General features: G+C 35.1%; 1 protein-coding gene across 4 annotated transcripts; it reads left to right on the plus strand.

Moving 5' to 3' along the window:
• The first annotated feature begins 114 nt into the window (after nucleotides 1–114).
• Nucleotides 115–18,658, plus strand: LOC117330528. Of its 4 annotated transcripts, none has more exons than XM_033888900.1 (6): nucleotides 115–216; nucleotides 8,388–8,476; nucleotides 12,967–13,209; nucleotides 15,272–15,413; nucleotides 16,340–16,546; nucleotides 16,804–18,658. In XM_033888900.1, exons 3-6 carry the CDS (start codon nucleotides 13,177–13,179, stop codon nucleotides 16,914–16,916), a joined length of 495 nt encoding a protein of 164 aa, XP_033744791.1. In that variant the 5' UTR covers nucleotides 115–216; nucleotides 8,388–8,476; nucleotides 12,967–13,176; the 3' UTR covers nucleotides 16,917–18,658. The 4 variants fall into 4 exon arrangements, with proteins under 4 accessions (XP_033744791.1, XP_033744794.1, XP_033744793.1 ...); XM_033888903.1 differs by having other exon boundaries at nucleotides 13,097–13,209; XM_033888902.1 differs by lacking the exon at nucleotides 115–216 and adding an exon at nucleotides 718–735.

An 18,658-nucleotide genomic window follows, 5' to 3' on the forward strand; every position in this document is an offset into this window, starting at 1 on the left:
GTATTATAAAATGTATTCAGCTTATTCACATTGAAAATCACGGTTTCATTCATAAATTCGGTGTTGTTTTCCACACTTCAGTATGAGTCATGCGTAAAGTACGCTTGTACACCCGGATGTCCATAAAATGTAATAAACACGCATCTGCGTATATAACAATGACACATTACCTAACCTGTGTGTAGAGGGTAGACGTACCTGTATATTGGTCCTCAGGTAAGTGGTTTTAACGATCATTGTAAAGTATGGTCAGATTCACCTGAATGGCCATCAACATATGCTGTTAAACATACCTGAGCAAACTCGCCTCTGAGATCATCAAACACAATTAAAGTTTTTTTTTATTCTTCCAGTAAAAAATAATCATATAATTATCATACCAATAAATGTGAATGAAATATAGTATTCAAAGTGTATGATGGTATAGTTTGAAATAATAGGATATCATATACCTACACACAATGTTAAATCAGTGTTTACAGTTCTTCGTCACTGATGTACGACAGCTTAAGCAGGCATACACCCAAGATGGTGGCTGTCGTGTATGTTGTTTCATGTTAAGTATCATATTGATGGGGTATATTGTTACGGTCCGGTCTGGGCTGTTACATGTAACATGTGTGTAATAGGTATGTGTGTAGGAGTCAATGAGACAAGGGGAGGAGAGAGAGGTCGTGTGTACTGTCAGGGTTACTGTGACTGATAGTGTACTGGCCTGACCGGTATAATGCCGCTGTGAGTAGTAGGGTATACGGAAGGGAGATAGACGGATGGCGTCTCTTCCTTATACCACCGGGTGATACCGGAAGTTACGAATCCGACGGGGAGTATATACAAATCCGACGGGGAGTATCTACCCGAAGGGCGGAAGGACATGGCTGGGGTATGTTTTATTGTGTATACGCACGCTGGAGGAACCGCTGGAGTAGCGAAGGAGTGGATGAGCCCTTGGGGGATCGGAAGAGCGTCCGGAGGAGCAGAGGAGCCCCCTAGAGGATCAAAGCAAACGAATGTTTATGATAAGAAAGCATATTGTTTATCATTCGAATGTGGCATGTGACTCGAGTTCATGATTAGTTTAAACAATATTTTTATTCAATATTTACATGTCATATATATGATACATAATAATAAAAGGATTCAGAAAAAAGTATGAAAATACTTATTTAAATCTGTCTCCTTAAATAATAGATTGGCGGGTGACAACACTGTATAGCCATTTATTAGTCAAAAAGTATAACTTAAAAACAAAACTATTGATGAGACAGAGAGAGAGAGAGAGTGGGGGGAGAGAGAGAGGGGGAGAGGAGGGAGAGAGAGAGAGAGAGAGATATGTAATGGGACCTAGTGATACTATAGGTATTACATAAGCAAAATGACATAATAAAACATAGTAATATAATGTAAATATACAGCACTAGTGACCTCTTGGGACTCGTAAAATGGCACTATTAATTTAAAAAACGTTTGGTTTTTAAAATATAAAGTTGGATGCAATGGAAAATATTTTCATTCTCTGTAATCGATAGATTTGGATCTCCGTATAGGAGCATATCAAAAGTGTAGTCTATTGGTAGATCTACAAAACATTCGTTTCTTACAATGGTATAGTTTGGACAAGACAATAGAAAGTGTTCAGTGGTTTCATGCGCTTGTCTACATGAACATACAGGGCTGTCGATAAGATTACGACTAAATAGATGGGCATTTAGAGAGCTGCAATTCATCCTCAATCTAGCATGATGAACCTGATCAGAACGTTTCCCATAACTATAATAAGGAGGGACTGTCGGTGAGTGTCTGTGTAGGTGTTTTTTCAGGTTACTAAGGGAGGGGCTATTTTCAATATCTGGGGGTAGTGAGTTCCACAGGTCAATAGAAGAAGGGAAGAAAAGAGTTTTTATAGAAGTTCGTTTTACAGAATACATTATTTAAGTTATCATCATCGCGTGTGTTACATTGATGAACGTCCATTCTGCGTTGAGGGAGTAAATTAGAAAGGTATGGGGGAGTGAGGTCAACAATCATTTTGTGTACCTGAACAATTTTCTTCACTTTACGGCGATATTGTAGAGTGTCCCACCCAGTTTCTTCATATAATTTAGCATGGCTTGTAAGTTTGGTCCCACCCGTTATAATTCTTGCAGCTTCCAGTTGAATATTTTCTAGAGATTGTGACTGTTGAATAGTAATATTATCCCAGACGATATCCCAATATTCTAGTATGGGCCTGATAAAGGAGAAGTATAAGGTTTGAAGTGAATTACTATCTATTTAAAATCTGAAACGTCTCAATATGGCTAGTTTATTTGATGCTTTTTTAATCATATAATTTATATGTTCAGACCAAGTACCGTCATGGGAGAGGAATAGCCCTATATGTTTATGATGTTTGACCTCACTAACAGGAACGTTATTCATGAATAATGTGGGGTGACGGGGTTTATTAATTTTCCTGCTCACTAAAAGAGATTCGGTTTTTTCTGGGTTAAACTTAACCAACCACTGTTCAGACCATTCATGTATTTTCCTTAAACAGTCATTTAACATATCAGCACAGTGAGTGGGAGTATCTACTATAGCATAAAGAGAAGTGTCGTCTGCAAATAATTTTATTGTGGTGTTGATGCCTTCAACAATATCATTAATAAAAATCAAAAACAATAGAGGGCCTAATATTGACCCCTGGGGAACCCCAGCACTAATTTCCATCCATTCGGAAGTCTTACTATTAACAACAACTCTTTGCTTCCTATTATTTAAATAACTTTGAAACCATGATACAAATCTTCCACCGATGCCTATTTTGCGTAATTTGGAAAGTAAACCCGTATGCCAAACTCGATCGAATGCCTTCCTAGTATCACAAAAGATCATTCGAATTTCTTTACCCTTGTCTAGTGCTGAATAAATGTCATTAGTGATTGCAATTTACTGATTTACTGTAGAGTCGCCAGCTCTGAATCCAGACTGAGACGGTGATAATAGAGAATTTTCAGTAATAAACTTATAAAGGTACTTAAAAACACATCTCTCCATTACTTTACCTACTATTGAAATTAAAGATATTGGTCGATAGTTTTTGAGAAGAGAAGGATCGTCTTTTTTAAACACATGGGTAACATTTGCTAATTTCCATGTACTAGGAAAAGATGAAGTGGCTAAAGAATAATTAAAGATTATTTGAAGGGGATAACACAAAATTGCTGCCGCTTCCTTAAGTAGTCTTGGATTTACAAGATCAGGTCCCACTGCCTTGGAACAGTCCAGATTAGATAAGACGGAATAAATGTCATTTGTTTCAATATGGATATGAGTAAGCAAAGGTTCATTGTTGTTAGTGGGTGGAAGTTCTGCGTTAGTATCATCGACAGTGGAGTTAAGACAGAAGAATTCATTAAATGCATTGGCTATGTCAGAGTCGTTGGTAAGAGTAGACGTGTTAGTATGAATGGGTAGTATATTACTCTTTTTATTATAATTTAACATCAGTTTACCTACCGTTTTCCACCAAGATTTCCCATGTGTTTTATTACCAAGTATTCCGCAAAGTTTACGAATGTAGATAATTTTCGCACTACGTATTAAACTTACACATTTGTTCCTGACTCTTTTATACTTACTCCAATCCTCCGCAGTTCCTGATCTCTTGGCTAATCTAAAATAATCTTTTTCTTTTCCGACATAATTTATGAATTTCACTGGACATCCATGGGGGTTCTCTGGTGCGTATTGTCACTAATTTGTTAGGAATACATTCCTTAGCAGTATTAATAAGTATATTAGTAAAGGAATCGACAGAGTCGTCAATGTTATCATTTGTTAGAATAGTATCCCAGTCAATATTAAGTAAGTTTCTCTCTATACATGTCGTAATTATCCTGATCAAACAGCCATATGTTACGTTTAACTGACGACTTTTTCGGTACAGATATATCTAAGCTACCAAAAATGGGGCAATGATACCTCAGAGGTTGGTCTAGAAAACTTTCACCTACAGAGCATTTATCAATCAACTGAGGGTTACTAACACATATTACATCAAGTAGAGATGAGGAGTTTTCAGTATAAAATGTAGGAGACGATATCATTTGGGACAGGTTAAAAGTTTGGAGAAGTTCGTGTAAGTGCGAGACTGATTGATTGTTAGTAAGATAATTAGCATTCAGGTCACCGGTTACAATAATGTTTTCACATCCAGTGTTAAAAGCTAGTTCTATAGATCGTGAAATATGGTCCCATTGAGAGACCGGAGAATTAGGGGGCCTGTAGAAAGTGCCGTAGAGTATAGAAGTTCCTGATAAATTTAGTTCAACCCAAACACATTCTACAGAGGGAAGCTCTAAGTCAGGGCGACGCTTAACAGGTAGGCTGTTTTTAACGTACACAGATACTCCCCACCGACACGATCTGGTCTAACGTGGCAAAAAGGGTCGCAATAGCCGGGGAAGGTAAAATCAGCTAAATTATCATTAATGGAGAGCCACGTTTCAGTGAAAGATAAAACACAGACGTTGTGTAGTTCTGTAAATAATATATCCATCTTATTTCGGAGACTTTGGACGTTCAAATGTACAAATGAGTATTTAGAATTGTCGTAGTAGTCGCTTGCATTACTAGAGAGGTATGAGGATTCAGAGGATATATCGAAATCAGAATCAGAAATATTTACAGGTCCTGGGTTTATCTCAACATTCCCCGATGTAATAAGTAACAACTGAATTACACATAGGAGAAAAAAAACATATCACCATGTCCCAGACAGCCACGAGTGCTGACATTTTGTTTAAAGGATTTTGAAAAAAATCGGAGACGTTTTCTGTTAAATAATCCTATCCGAGTACGGTATAATGACAGAGATATTGGCATTATGTCACATCAGTAACATTGTACAGAAACATGAAACTGTGGTGTGCTCGAATAGAAAATACCGGGTACAATTTTATCATCGTTAGTATCACATAAGTCATTAGATCAAGGGGGTACAGGGAATAGAAATTGTTTCCAGATGAGTTAGAAAAAGAAGTAGAGAAGTTTTGAAGTCCAGAGAAGTAGAAGAGAAAGAGAAACATGTAGGGTTTGGTTGAAATGGAGGGACAGAGGTCAGCAAGATATGTACACAAATGTCACTTACTAAATACGCAATATTTATGATTAACATATACAAGAATAACAAGAATATGTGGTTCCGTGCTGGACTGGTTATGACTCGACTCCCAATTTATGATAACTAGTGTCCGCTATCTTTTATAGAAGTAGATTTAAAAAATTTAAGTTCGGAAGGACAGGCGTCAGCAAGCGGTAATATACAAGTCAAGCACGGAATGGTCATGTTATAATTACAACACAAGAACGCCATTTTGGCTAACCTAGCACGTGGTGACCTTGAGTGGGCGCACCACGTGCTACTAATTACATATACAGTCAAACCTGCCTTAGCGACCACCTGAATTAAACGACTTCCTTTCATATGCGACCATATTTTTTCCTCCCAACGTTATTTACTATACTAGTGACCTGAATTAAGCGACTACCTGTCAGACGCGACTAACGACCATCATTTCCGTGTCCCAAATGCTGAAAAGCGACTTTTTTCAGCGACTTTCCGAGTTTTAAAACGGAAGCAGAAGTCATAATCTAGAAGAAACCGGACGAACTTGTCTGCTTTTAAAGATTAAAAAAATACTTCAGAAATGCATGAAATGTCTTATTCTGTCTCAAAAAATGTACTGAATTTATTATCTTTGCCCTGATAACACCCAAAAACGAACGAAACTGTACTTTACTTTAAGAATGAAAGGAGATTGGATATGGGGAAAAAACGTCCTCGCCATTCAGACGATTTTCACGAAATTTTGATAGATAAAAATACAAACATTTGCTTGGGAAGTATGAAAAAGAGTGAATAAACAGTCAACTTACTGTTTAACTGAAATTCATGTTCTTTTTGAGACATTAGGACAGATATTTGCCAGTTAAAAACGTCTCCATCGTTATGAAGGAAATGCAGTTACGTGACTAATAATCCGGACGGAAGTCCGGACCAGGAATTCAGGAGTGCAAGAAAAAAATAAAATAAAAAATTTTTTTGTGTAAATGTATCCGGCACATGAAATAATGAAATTGGCCATTCAAACTCTTTGATTATTTTTTGTATTTTAAAATATTTTTTTTTATTGTAACGTGCTAAAAGAATTTAAATATATAAATTAATGAAAATAAAAGAAACTGAATTGTACTACATATGAAGAAATGGGGATATTTTTATATATTGTCCATTATTATAAGCATTTTATTTCATTAAGTGAATAGTGATTTTTCTTCTTTTTTTTTGTTTTTTCTTTCGTTTTCCTCAAGAGGTCTCTTATAGATTTGATTATATTCACAATCTTAATTGATGACTGAGGTAATTCCTTTTCATATATGTACTAATACTTGTAGCTGATAAATTTTACATATGTGGCAGAATAATTATGAACTTTCCTTTTCGGGTAATTTTCTTTGAACCTGGATTAAGAGACCACCTGTCATATGTGACCTTTTTTATTGACTCCCTTGGAAGGTCACATATGACAGGTTTGACTGTATACAAAAATGTGCATATATATCTAACTAAGAGTTGAATCTTATAATTATGTAAACAGAGTTATTCATGATTATGTTTCTTTACCAAGATGTAGTCATATTTATATTACAATAAGTACGAGTTTAACAAAGGTTGTGGTATGGCAAGTGTACCGTGATATGACAGTGAATTGTACAAATAATACTCATTTGTTAACAAGAGAGGTAAATGCAACAAATACATTTCATTGGCTACTATCATTTGTTTACAAGACATGTAAATTTAAAAGGCATTTTTCATTGGCTATACCCATTTGTTTACAGAATATGTAAATTTAAACAGATGTATTTCATTGGCTACTCATTTGTTTACAAGATATGCAAAATTAAACAGATGTATTTCATTGGCTGCTCATGCACTTAGCATATGACCCAACTTTGACGATTTACTCATGATTCAAGTCATCTCATTCATATTTTCTATATCTTTGATTGTTTTTATAAAAAAAACTACGAACAGCTGATACGTGGAAAAATATAGTATTTTATAACTTTCTCGGGTCTTAATTCTGAGCATTTCGGTGCTATACATACAAAGGGAAAAACAGTGAGGGAGAAAAAAAAAATTAAAGTCAGTATGGTAGACATGATATAATTATTAGTAGATATACAGTATACAACGTCTGTATTTGACATTTTCAGTGTTAATTTTCCACTTATCAGATCCTTACAGTATCAGGGAACATGAGCGTGTATTGCGTAATGCACATAACTACGTGCAAATTGAACATTGTATATGTGGATGTACATGTGGTATTTCAACGCACACATACTACAGTAAGCATTCGAGCTATTGAGAAAAAAAAACAAAAACAAAACAAAAAACAAAAAATGGATTCACTGTAGCAACGTGTACTAAGTACAATTTGAGAATTCTATATTGCAAATTGAACTACAATTTGAAGAAAACTGTGCAAACGTAAGCAAGAAAGTTATCAAAAAGCTAATATGTACAAGTATAGACAAGCGTAACGGTGACAGCAACAGACGGGATATTCCATTTGTTTTGTAGGTATTGGGCTATTATTTGATATTTACAAACATCAATTTGGACATATTTATTATGGATACAAGTTTATGTACTTGAAAGAGTTAATGACTTAATTACTGTCAGATTAATTCCATAAACAGATAAACTAAGCTATATTGGCTGATTCATGATTGTAATACAAATACAGTATCTTACATACATGTATAGGCGGAAATGGACTGGTCTAAATTTCACCTTACGTGAATGGTTTGACAACACTCGGGTGGAGCTTGTCAGTGTGTATCATATGTACTGGATCAAGTGAAAATAAGGTAACTACATAACTACTAGTTTATGGTATGGTTCTGCGGACTGCAGATTCTACACAACATGACCATACGGGACCAGGTCAGATTCATGTACCACGCGGGATGTTTTGTCCTTTATATGGATTTTACCGTTAGTCGTCCAAGTTTGTAGGATATGATGGCGTTTGACTAGTTGTCTGGCGTGATAGGCCAGGCTGCTCCTGTATTTGGTCATGTCTTCATTAACTGACACGTGAGAGAATTGCGGACAGTTCCGAAACAGCTTTGACGATTTCAGTAGCCGAAATTTAGCATCTACCGATTTCAGGCGCACTATAATCTGTCTAGGTCTGGGGGAGCTACCGTTTTGCTGACTGAGTTCATGATTGTGACCTCATGTTATTCCAGATCAGAAAACTAATGTGTGCGTTTATATAGATTAACAGGGAAAGAAACAATGTTGATTGTGTTTTTTATTGTTTCAGAAATACACAACCTCCCGTAATGCTGCTTAGAATTTTGGCGTTCGCTCTGTTAGGACATGTAACTGTGAACGACGTATCTGGAACAGCAAGTAAGTAACGGTATGGGACGGTGATGTTATATGAACATTAGGACGCTAATGTTATATATTTACATTCTGTGTTGCATTTGCCTATATGTCGTTAGTAAACCAAATTGTATTCATGAGACTGTATACTACAATTTACAGTGATTCGGTCAGAGTAGGAATACAGCCCCAGGTGTTGCTGGTCAAAACAATGGCCGCCAGTTACTTTCAACCTGGAGAGATTTCGAATGCTAGCATTTATAATCCACAACACGAAAAATAAAGCAACTTCACAAGTTATGAGAGTAACATTTTATAATCAAAACAAAATGTAGTCAACACAAAATAACTAAAGCGCCGTTTTTGATCTAAGAATTATCAAATTGTCAATGTCGTCACACTCACAGGGGCTCGTTTCCGAATTTTCAGAAATGTAAGACACGACAACACTAAAAGTCCAGTATTTATAAAATAAAATAAAATAAAATAAAAATCTTGTGAAAAGTCGGGAGCAGCGACATGGTTTCCGGTTGTGTATGTATATTAGATTTTAGTTTTTTGGTTATTCACTTTTGGTTATTCACTGATGTTAAAGGCCTACCTTACAAAATCGAGCCCGTGTGAAGTTGAAAGTCGTCTGCTAAGATGCGACTGGTAAACCTAGACATGAATCTGTTTCGAACGAACTATCTTTGGAATCGTTTTCACCTACTGTCAAGACGACTTTCATTTAGAATTTAAGAACTGATATTCTTCTGAAAAACGTAAATCCAGTCGATAGAAACTTAAGTATTTCCGAGGAATCGAGTCTGTCCTGTGCAATACCTGTTCAAAGCCGCATCACTTCTAAATGTTAATCGTATAACATTGCGCCGAAAAACGGCTTGGATTTTAAACAATCAGAAATTATGCAATTGTGAATAATATGACGATATCTACAAACGTATATGAAATAGAAAATAAAGCCAAATTTGTGCAAAACCATTGTATGTGTTTGCTATTAATTACGACATGAGGGATTATATTAATCCTTCTGGAAGATCGGCTGTTCCGGTATTTGAACCTGGTGACGTCAGTGATAGGGGAAGCGGCAAATTTAAACGTGTCTTAAGCTACAGTTAATAAAAAAAATATGAATGTAAATATAAGCATTGAACTGTAACCAAATGGTAGTATACAGTCGATATGAATACAATTTGGGTGACAGATAAATATTTCATGTCGCCCTAACGGGCGACATTCTATTTATCTGTCACCCAAATTGTATTCATATCGACTGTATACTACCATTTGGTAACAGTTCAATGCTTAAATGAACATTAGGACGGTGATGTTATAGGACGGTGATGTTATAGGACGGTAATGTTATAGGACGGTAATGTTATAGGACGGTGATGTTATAGGACGGTATTGTTATAGGACGGTGATATTACAGGACGGTGATGTTATAAGACGGTAATGTTATAGGACGGTAATGTTATAGGACGGTGATGTTATAGGACAGTTATATTACAGGACGGTGATGTTATAGGACGGTAATGTTATAGGACGGTAATGTTATAGGACGGTAATGTTATAGGACGGTAATGTTATAGGACGGTAATGTTATAGGACGGTAATGTTATAGGACGGTAATGTTATAGGACGGTGATGTTATAGGACGGTAATGTTATAGGACGGTGATATTATAGGACGGTAATGTTATAGGACCGTGATGTTATAAGACGGTAATGTTATAGGACGGTAATGTTATAGGACGGTAATGTTATAGGACGGTGATGTTATAGGACAGTTATATTACAGGACGGTGATGTTATAGGACGGTAATGTTATAGGACGGTAATGTTATATGACGGTAATGTTATAGGACGGTGATATTACAGGACGGTAATGTTATAGGACGGTAATGTTATAGGACGGTAATGTTATAGGACGGTGATGTTATAGGACGGTAATGTTATAGGACGGTGATATTACAGGACGGTAATGTTATAGGACGGTAATGTTATAGGACGGTAATATTATAGGACGGTGATGTTATAGGACGGTAATGTTATAGGACGGTGATATTATAGGACGGTAATGTTATAGGACCGTGATGTTATAGGACGGTGATGTTATAGGACGGTAATGTTATAGGACGGTAATGTTATAGGACGGTAATGTTATAGGACGGTGATGTTATAGGACGGTAATGTTATAGGACGGTAATGTTATAGGACGGTGATGTTATAGGACGGTATGTTATTAGGACGGTGATGTTATAGACGTGATGTTATAGAACCGTGATGTTATAGGACGGTGATGTTATAGGACGGTGATGTTATAGGACGGTGATGTTTTAGTACCGTGATGTTATAGAACCGTGATGTTATAGGATGGTGATGTTATAGGACGGTAATGTTATAGGACGGTAATGTTATAGGACGGTAATGTTATAGGACGGTGATATTACAGGACGGTAATGTTATAAGACGGTAATGTTATAGGACGGTAATGTTATAGGACGGTGATGTTTTAGTACCGTGATGTTATAGAACCGTGATGTTATAGGATGGTGATGTTATAGGACGGTAATGTTATAGGACGGTAATGTTATAGGACGGTAATGTTATAGGACGGTGATGTTATAGGACGGTAATGTTATAGGACGGTGATGTTATAGGACGGTATTGTTATAGGACGGTGATATTACAGGACGGTGATGTTATAAGACGGTAATGTTATAGGACGGTAATGTTATAGGACGGTGATGTTATAGGACGGTGATGTTATAGGACGGTGATGTTATAGGACGGTGATATTACAGGACGGTGATGTTATAAGACGGTAATGTTATAGGACGGTAATGTTATAGGACGGTGATATTACAGGACGGTGATGTTATAGGACGGTGATGTTATAGGACGGTGATGTTATAGGACGGTAATGTTATAGGACGGTGATATTATAGGACGGTAATGTTATAGGACCGTGATGTTTTAGTACCGTGATGTTATAGAACCTTGATGTTATAGGACGGTAATGTTATAGGACGGTGATGTTATAGGACGGTAATGTTATAGGACGGTGATGTTATAGGACGGTGATATTACAGGACGGTAATGTTATAGGACGGTGATGTTATAGGACGGTAATGTTATAGGACGGTGATGTTATAGGACGGTAATGTTATATGACGGTGATGTTATAGGACCGTGATGTTATAGGACGGTAATGTTATAGGACGGTGATGTTATAGGACGGTAATGTTATAGGACGGTAATGTTATAGGACGGTGATGTTATAGGACGGTTATGTTATAGGACGGTAATGTTGTAGAACCGTGATGTTATAGGACGGTTATGTTATAGGACGGTAATGTTATATGACGGTGATGTTATAGGACGGTAATGTTATAGGACGGTAATGTTATAGGACGGTAATGTTATAGGACGGTAACGTTATAGGACGGTGATGTTATAGGACCGTGATGTTATAGAACCGTGATGTTATAGGACGGTAATGTTATAGGACGGTGATATTACAGGACGGTGATGTTATAGGACGGTAATGTTATAGGACGGTGATGTTATAGGACGGTGATGTTATAGGACGGTAATGTTACAGGACGGTAATTTTATAGGACGGTAATGTTATAGGACGGTGATATTACAGGACGGTGATGTTATAGGACGGTAATGTTATAGGACGGTAATGTTATAGGACGGTTATGTTATAGGACGGTAATGTTATAGGACGGTGATGTTATAGGACGGTGATGTTATAGGACAGTGATGTTAAAGTACTGGAGTCTTGATTATATCCTCATATAACCTTCTGAGTTTACAATAACACATGTGTGTGTTGATTTGTATTTCCCTGGTCACTTCTCTTTGGATGTTCACAGTTTTTGGCCCGAATTAGTTTGGTCCACAGGATTTGGCAATGAGGCCGGGTACCAAAAGTTTGTAAATCAAAACGGAAATGTTTCACTTTTTACGATGTTATTACATTACCAATCCAGGCTTCGTATTCATTCGACACTAAGCAATTTGTTTTAACAAATCGCATTTGATATGAATATTTTTGAACCAGGAATTAATTATTAGCATGATAATTGAAGGTTCAATCATGACGGAAATAAATGAGTTATTGGCATAAGATTTCACTTTCTGTCTGAAATTCCCTCCCTATGGCAGACAATCATCACACACTTTTTAATTCAAGTGTAAAACTCATGATTCAAATAGTCTAATTGTGGTTTGTTGTGTTATTTCCACTATATACATGTATTACAATTGAACATTAAAGTATAAAGCATAATTCTCTGAATTAACTCATCGAAATCGATTTGGCTATCAGAAACCGCTAAAATAACCTCCATACCGGAAATAAGTAATATTTGAAGCAGTTGATAAAAACCACTGACAATACTTAAATCAATTTGTTAATTATCACTGGAGTGAAACCCACATTATATTTCTCTACAAAGAAGATAATATAAAATGTCTATATAATATCGATATTTCCAGTTCATTTGCTGCATTTGGACAACACCACGTGTCCGTACGGGATTCACCATTTGAACGAACACGACTCCATCCAATTGGAATGGGATGGACGAAAACTGCCATCTTACTGTAAATTGTCCTTTATTGGCAGAAGTCTAACAGAAGCTTTGGATAAATATCAAGTCTGTGTGGAAAGCGTGGAAATATGACATTGACACATGCGATTTCTCTATGAAATACTTCAACATCAGTGGACCAACGGAGGTAAATTAACGTGGAAACATTTCTTTTTAAATATCTGTTTAATACATCCCTTTCTTTCTCAACATTTTTTGTTTCTCTTTTATAGCAAAAATACTGCTTATACCATATCCAGAACATAAATTGTGTTAAGGATTTTGAAATAAAAAGAAATAAAAAATTTATATCATATTTAACTGATCATTAAATTTACAAGAAAGCGATAACGTGTGTAGTGTACTCGAATAACATCAACACAATAACGTGATCTCCCAATATGATTATCTACTGGAAAAGATGAAAGCAAAAAGTCACTGACCAGTCATAGTCCCAATTGGTCTGATTCTGCTCTCGTGAGATCTCGTGAGTTCGCAAATGTGTAATAATGATGCAAACATGGCACACTCCCTGTCATCGGTGACTTAAATAGCAATCTGGGAAATCCTTCATACAACTGACAAAAGTAAAAGGCTATTGAAGTTATTAGATATTACTTAACCTGGGTAAATCAATTACTATGTTTATTATTTCAACTGAACCAACGGTGTTCCCGACAGATAATATCACTTTAAATTTAAAGCTTGGTGAGATTATACATCACAGTTGCGTTACTTAGTTTAAACTTATTTTATTCAATAATACATGGCAATATAATATATACAATATAATATATACAATATAATCTCAAAAAGGATTCAGAAACAAGTACTAAGTACTTCTGTAAATCTGTCTCCTTGTAGACATACAAGTAGCTATGGAACAGTACTGACAATACTTAATGCTATTTGGATATATATATCATAGAGCATTTAATTACATTTCAACACGTGCATGGAAAATAAAGAGAAAGGGTGCAGGGGATTGAAAGGGGCTGGGGATAATGCATATTGTATGAAGTAACTAATTATAAGTATTCCGTTACTATGGAAAATCTGAATAAAAATTTCGAAAGTAAAAAAAAGTAGTCCGTTGCTTACTACATTCTTTATACAAATAAGTTCGGGCTGCAGTCCTAAAGAAGGTTTCAACAATCAAAACATTTAATTTTTCTACTCTTTACACTACCAACCATACCAATTCCAACCTTAAGGATAGCCTTCGTTCTCTTGTAATGAGATCCCTCCTTTCTGTAGTTGTGAACTAAACGTGAACATATCTCGTAAAACATGCGACAAGACAAGGGCTCATTTATTATTTTATTTGAACATATTTTATTGTGTTTAGACACAATTGGATTAGGCACTTGTTTTTAACAACTTATACAAGTCCTCTCCACAAATATATATTACAAAGATTGTGATGACGTCACAGTATACCTATAATGATTATAAAGAAAGAAAAGCAAAGAAGAGTGACAGGAAGAAAGACAGATCTAGAGATCTAAGAATAAGATGAATGTTGCTACATTAGGATATACTACAAATTAGGGTTCATAAACGATGTACACAATATATATCTTAAAATACACTTAATTAAAGCTAATTAAAACTGATTTAAAAGGTCAACTGATTATTTCGGTTCCAATTTGAAAATGAACGAAATTAAACTTAAATGTATCCCAAATATATGTTGATCAGTATTATTATAATGTAATAATTCTAAACACAATTATATCGAGATCCATATCTCATCTGTGTCATATTGCACTATATTTATCAGTTAATTGATGTCTTGATATTTAGACCATCGCTATAAATAAGATGTCATAATTGTTAATATACACAATAACATTATGCCATGCTTCCTTTCATTTCATCAAATGTCATCGACAAAGTTATCAGTAAATTGAATACAACAACAGGCATGCTTCTTGTGATTTTTAGATGCTTAATACAAATACAACGAGAGAAAAACTCCAGGTTTTATTCTATTTCTCTTTTTTTATGCAAATCTGTATTTTTATTCGTATACTGCACCCTCCTGTTTATCGATTTTGAGTTAGAATTACGATTTCGTTATGATAACGTTTATTGGCTGCTTAGTTTTATTTCTTATCTCATTATGTATGGTTTTAACATATTAAGCTATAATATTGAATACAGGTATGATTTCTGTTTAATTTAATACTTGATGTGATGTCACATAGGAATACACCTGCGATGACGATTCACCCCCCAAGTTCTGTGCTGATGAAGACACATATCTTGACATCAAATTCTCCGCCGGATCCTCCTCCACATCCTTATTGATATTAATGCTTTCAGCAACTTATACATACCGTTATCAAGGTAGATATGACAAAATATTAAAAAACTACAAATACTGGCGCAATCCGATGTCGAAGTATTATCGATGTTTGAGAGATATAGAAAGAATAAAAGAGATACAATAATGGACGGGTACCGGCGTTATGTAACCATTTTTTTGCCCAATGCTTTTAAATTGCTAACACAGTATCATCTCTAGATATGTAAACTTAGTTCATTCGTTAGAATTGTATACACGATGCATAAAAATATATTTCTATGCTATCACAAGATATTACAAGATATGGTTTATAGACTGACTATTGTCATTGGAACATTCACGTTATATTTACTACAAAAATTATCTGTTGTCTTGTAAAGAAGAAACTCAAGTTAGTATACTAATTAATGCAATTATTTTATGGTATTTATACTGATTCATTAATTGAATTACATGTTAACGTGGTTTTCTAGTTCAATTAATTATCAAAATACACAATTTAACATCAATGAATATGAGGTTCGTGATACAAAAGAACATTCTTCTGTTTTCTATTTTTATGATATCAACTTTGAATTGAGAATTTTTCTGATAGTTTAGTTGAAATATATTTTTGTTGTAAAGCAAAGTTGTTGACCTTATATCAAGCTCTTTTTCAGTGTTTTGTTTCATGTTGTAGTTTTCTTTTCAACGATTTTCGCTAGTTTCTGTAATCCTAAACTTAAATAGACTATTAAAATAGACATTGTGTAATGCGTATGAAGATTACAAGAAATATTTCGCCTCAGAACATTTACAATGTATTATTCTGGGAAAGATTGTTCAACTTCATGTGACTACTTTAAGTATGCGTTAAGTACATTTTGTGGGGACCCCCCCCCCCCCCCCCCCCCCAAAAAAAGAAAATGTTCTGATAGTCAATGGGAAGATTTCTTCAAAATATATGTTGGTTTCCTTTATTATACAGATTACATGACCAGGGTATACATTGGAGTGGCCATAGGTGTCATTATCTGTGTAGCTGCTGTGTGTGTTGTGCTGTATATATTGTATCGGCGGAGGAATCTACAAGGAAGCCCAAGCGTGGTTATGAATTACACTACACCTGTCACGCAAAAACAATTCGTTATTACCGAAGTACCGCCAATTCAGCCAAACATACCAACCGGACAAGGTAAGAAACAAGGAATTAAGCCAAGAAATCAATATCTAGAAATTCAAGAAAAGTTAGTACACTGATTTGATATTGTTAATGTTTGTTTTGTGACATATTTTCCACGTTCCAACTGTTTTGATTTCATTAAATATATTTCAAGACCTACTAAAATCCTAAACACATGGATTGGAAAAATGGTAATGAGTTCATAAAAAACTCTTTAATTACTTCATAATTCTCGCTCTTTAATGTGATTTTATTCATTTTGTTTACAGGTACATATCCAGCACATCAAGCAACAATTGTCGCTCCACATTCAACACCTCTCTCACCGCCGACGTACTCAGAGTTGTTGACAGATGAAACGAAACGTCCGTTGACTGGCTAGACAACGATCATTTTATGATTTTATTTTCGATATTGACTTTGATAAATACGTTAATTAGAGTTCACATCATATTATCATTTCAAATCTTTTAACAATGAGTTTGAGTTTTATTTTTAAGGCTTACTAACAGACCTTTCTGTTTGGAATGAATTATGCATACAGATATTCCTCAACAGAATAATTCTCTACCTTTTCATTATCATAACTATTGCATAAACTTTCATTCGATTTGGAGAAAAAATTATCATGAATAACTCGTTAACTCCAATACAACCTTTGTATCTACTCCAATAGTTGAAATTATTATATAAATAAAAGAAACTAAAAGCTACAAATAATAAAGAATAGAATGCTACTAGAATTATGATTCTATATTTAGAAATTATATATCTGGAATTATAACATAGGGTCTCGTTACAAACGACGATGTTTTTGCTGCTGCTGCTGCTGATGATTTTGATATACACATAATCCTATTTTGTCTCATTCTCCTTGTATTGTATCCAAGTGTCGTCACACATGTCGGTATGTGTGTTTGTCTTATTCCTCGTTTTATCCATTTATAGAATAAAGGATTCGTTACAATGTCGGTATTATCCCTCGTTTTATCAATTATATAAGATAAAGGATTCGTTATAATGTCATTATTATCCCTCGTTTTATCAATTATATAAGATAAAGGATTCGTTACAATGTCGGTATTATCCCTCGTTTTATCAATTATATAAGATAAAGGATTCGTTACAATGTCGGTATTATCCCTCGTTTGATCAATTTATAGAATAAAGGATTCGTTACAATGTCGGTATTTCCTCTCGTTTTACCCATTTATAGGATAAAGGATTCGTTATGATGTCGGTATTCGTGTTTGTATCCCCCCTAAATTGATTGTTGTAGTAAATTTGGTAGTTTCATAATTGGGAGATACCCTTAATGTTTTAGTAAATTGGGTGGTTCCATTATTTGGAGATACCTTGATTGTTGTAGTAAATTGGGTGGCTCCATTATTGGGAGATACCCTTATTGTTGTAGGAAATTGGGTGGTTCCATTATTGGGAGATACCCTGATTGTCGTAGTAAATTGGGTGGTTCCATTATTGGGAGATACCCTGATTGTTGTAGGAAATTGGGTGGTTCCATTATTGGGAGATACCCTGATTGTTGTAGGAAATTGGGTGGTTCCATTATTGGGAGATACCCTGTTTGTTGTAGTAAATTGGGTGGTTCCATTATTGGGAGATACCCTGATTGTTGTAGTAAATTGGGTTGTTCCATTATTTGGAGATACCCTAATTGTTGTAGTAAATTGGGTGGCTCAGTTATTGGTCTAGACTGAAACTCGTCTATGAACTTATTACAAATAGGATGGTTTCCGTCAAAGCTACTCCAAATTGAATATTTTCAGAGAAATACATTTAATTGAAATATCCACAGACACAGCAGAGACAGTAAATGATAAAGTATCTGTAACGGTCTCGGTAGTCACAGACTATTGATCACAATGTCGTAGAAATGAATCAGTGTTCCCATGTATAAACTTCGGATGTGTTCATTACCGGTGTCATTCTGATATGATAGAAATGAAGAGATTGTTTTTTTTATATCTGTATCTATATTTTATTTAACCTGTTTGATACGGAGACAATGTAACCGCAGAGAAGAGTTTATTTGATTTTTGGATAAAGCATTGATTATTATTATTATTGTTACCTTTGACGAATTATAAAGTTAAAATATCAAAA

The sequence above is a fragment of the Pecten maximus genome, chromosome 7, assembly GCF_902652985.1.
Source record: "Pecten maximus chromosome 7, xPecMax1.1, whole genome shotgun sequence".
NCBI lineage: Eukaryota > Metazoa > Mollusca > Bivalvia > Pectinida > Pectinidae > Pecten > Pecten maximus.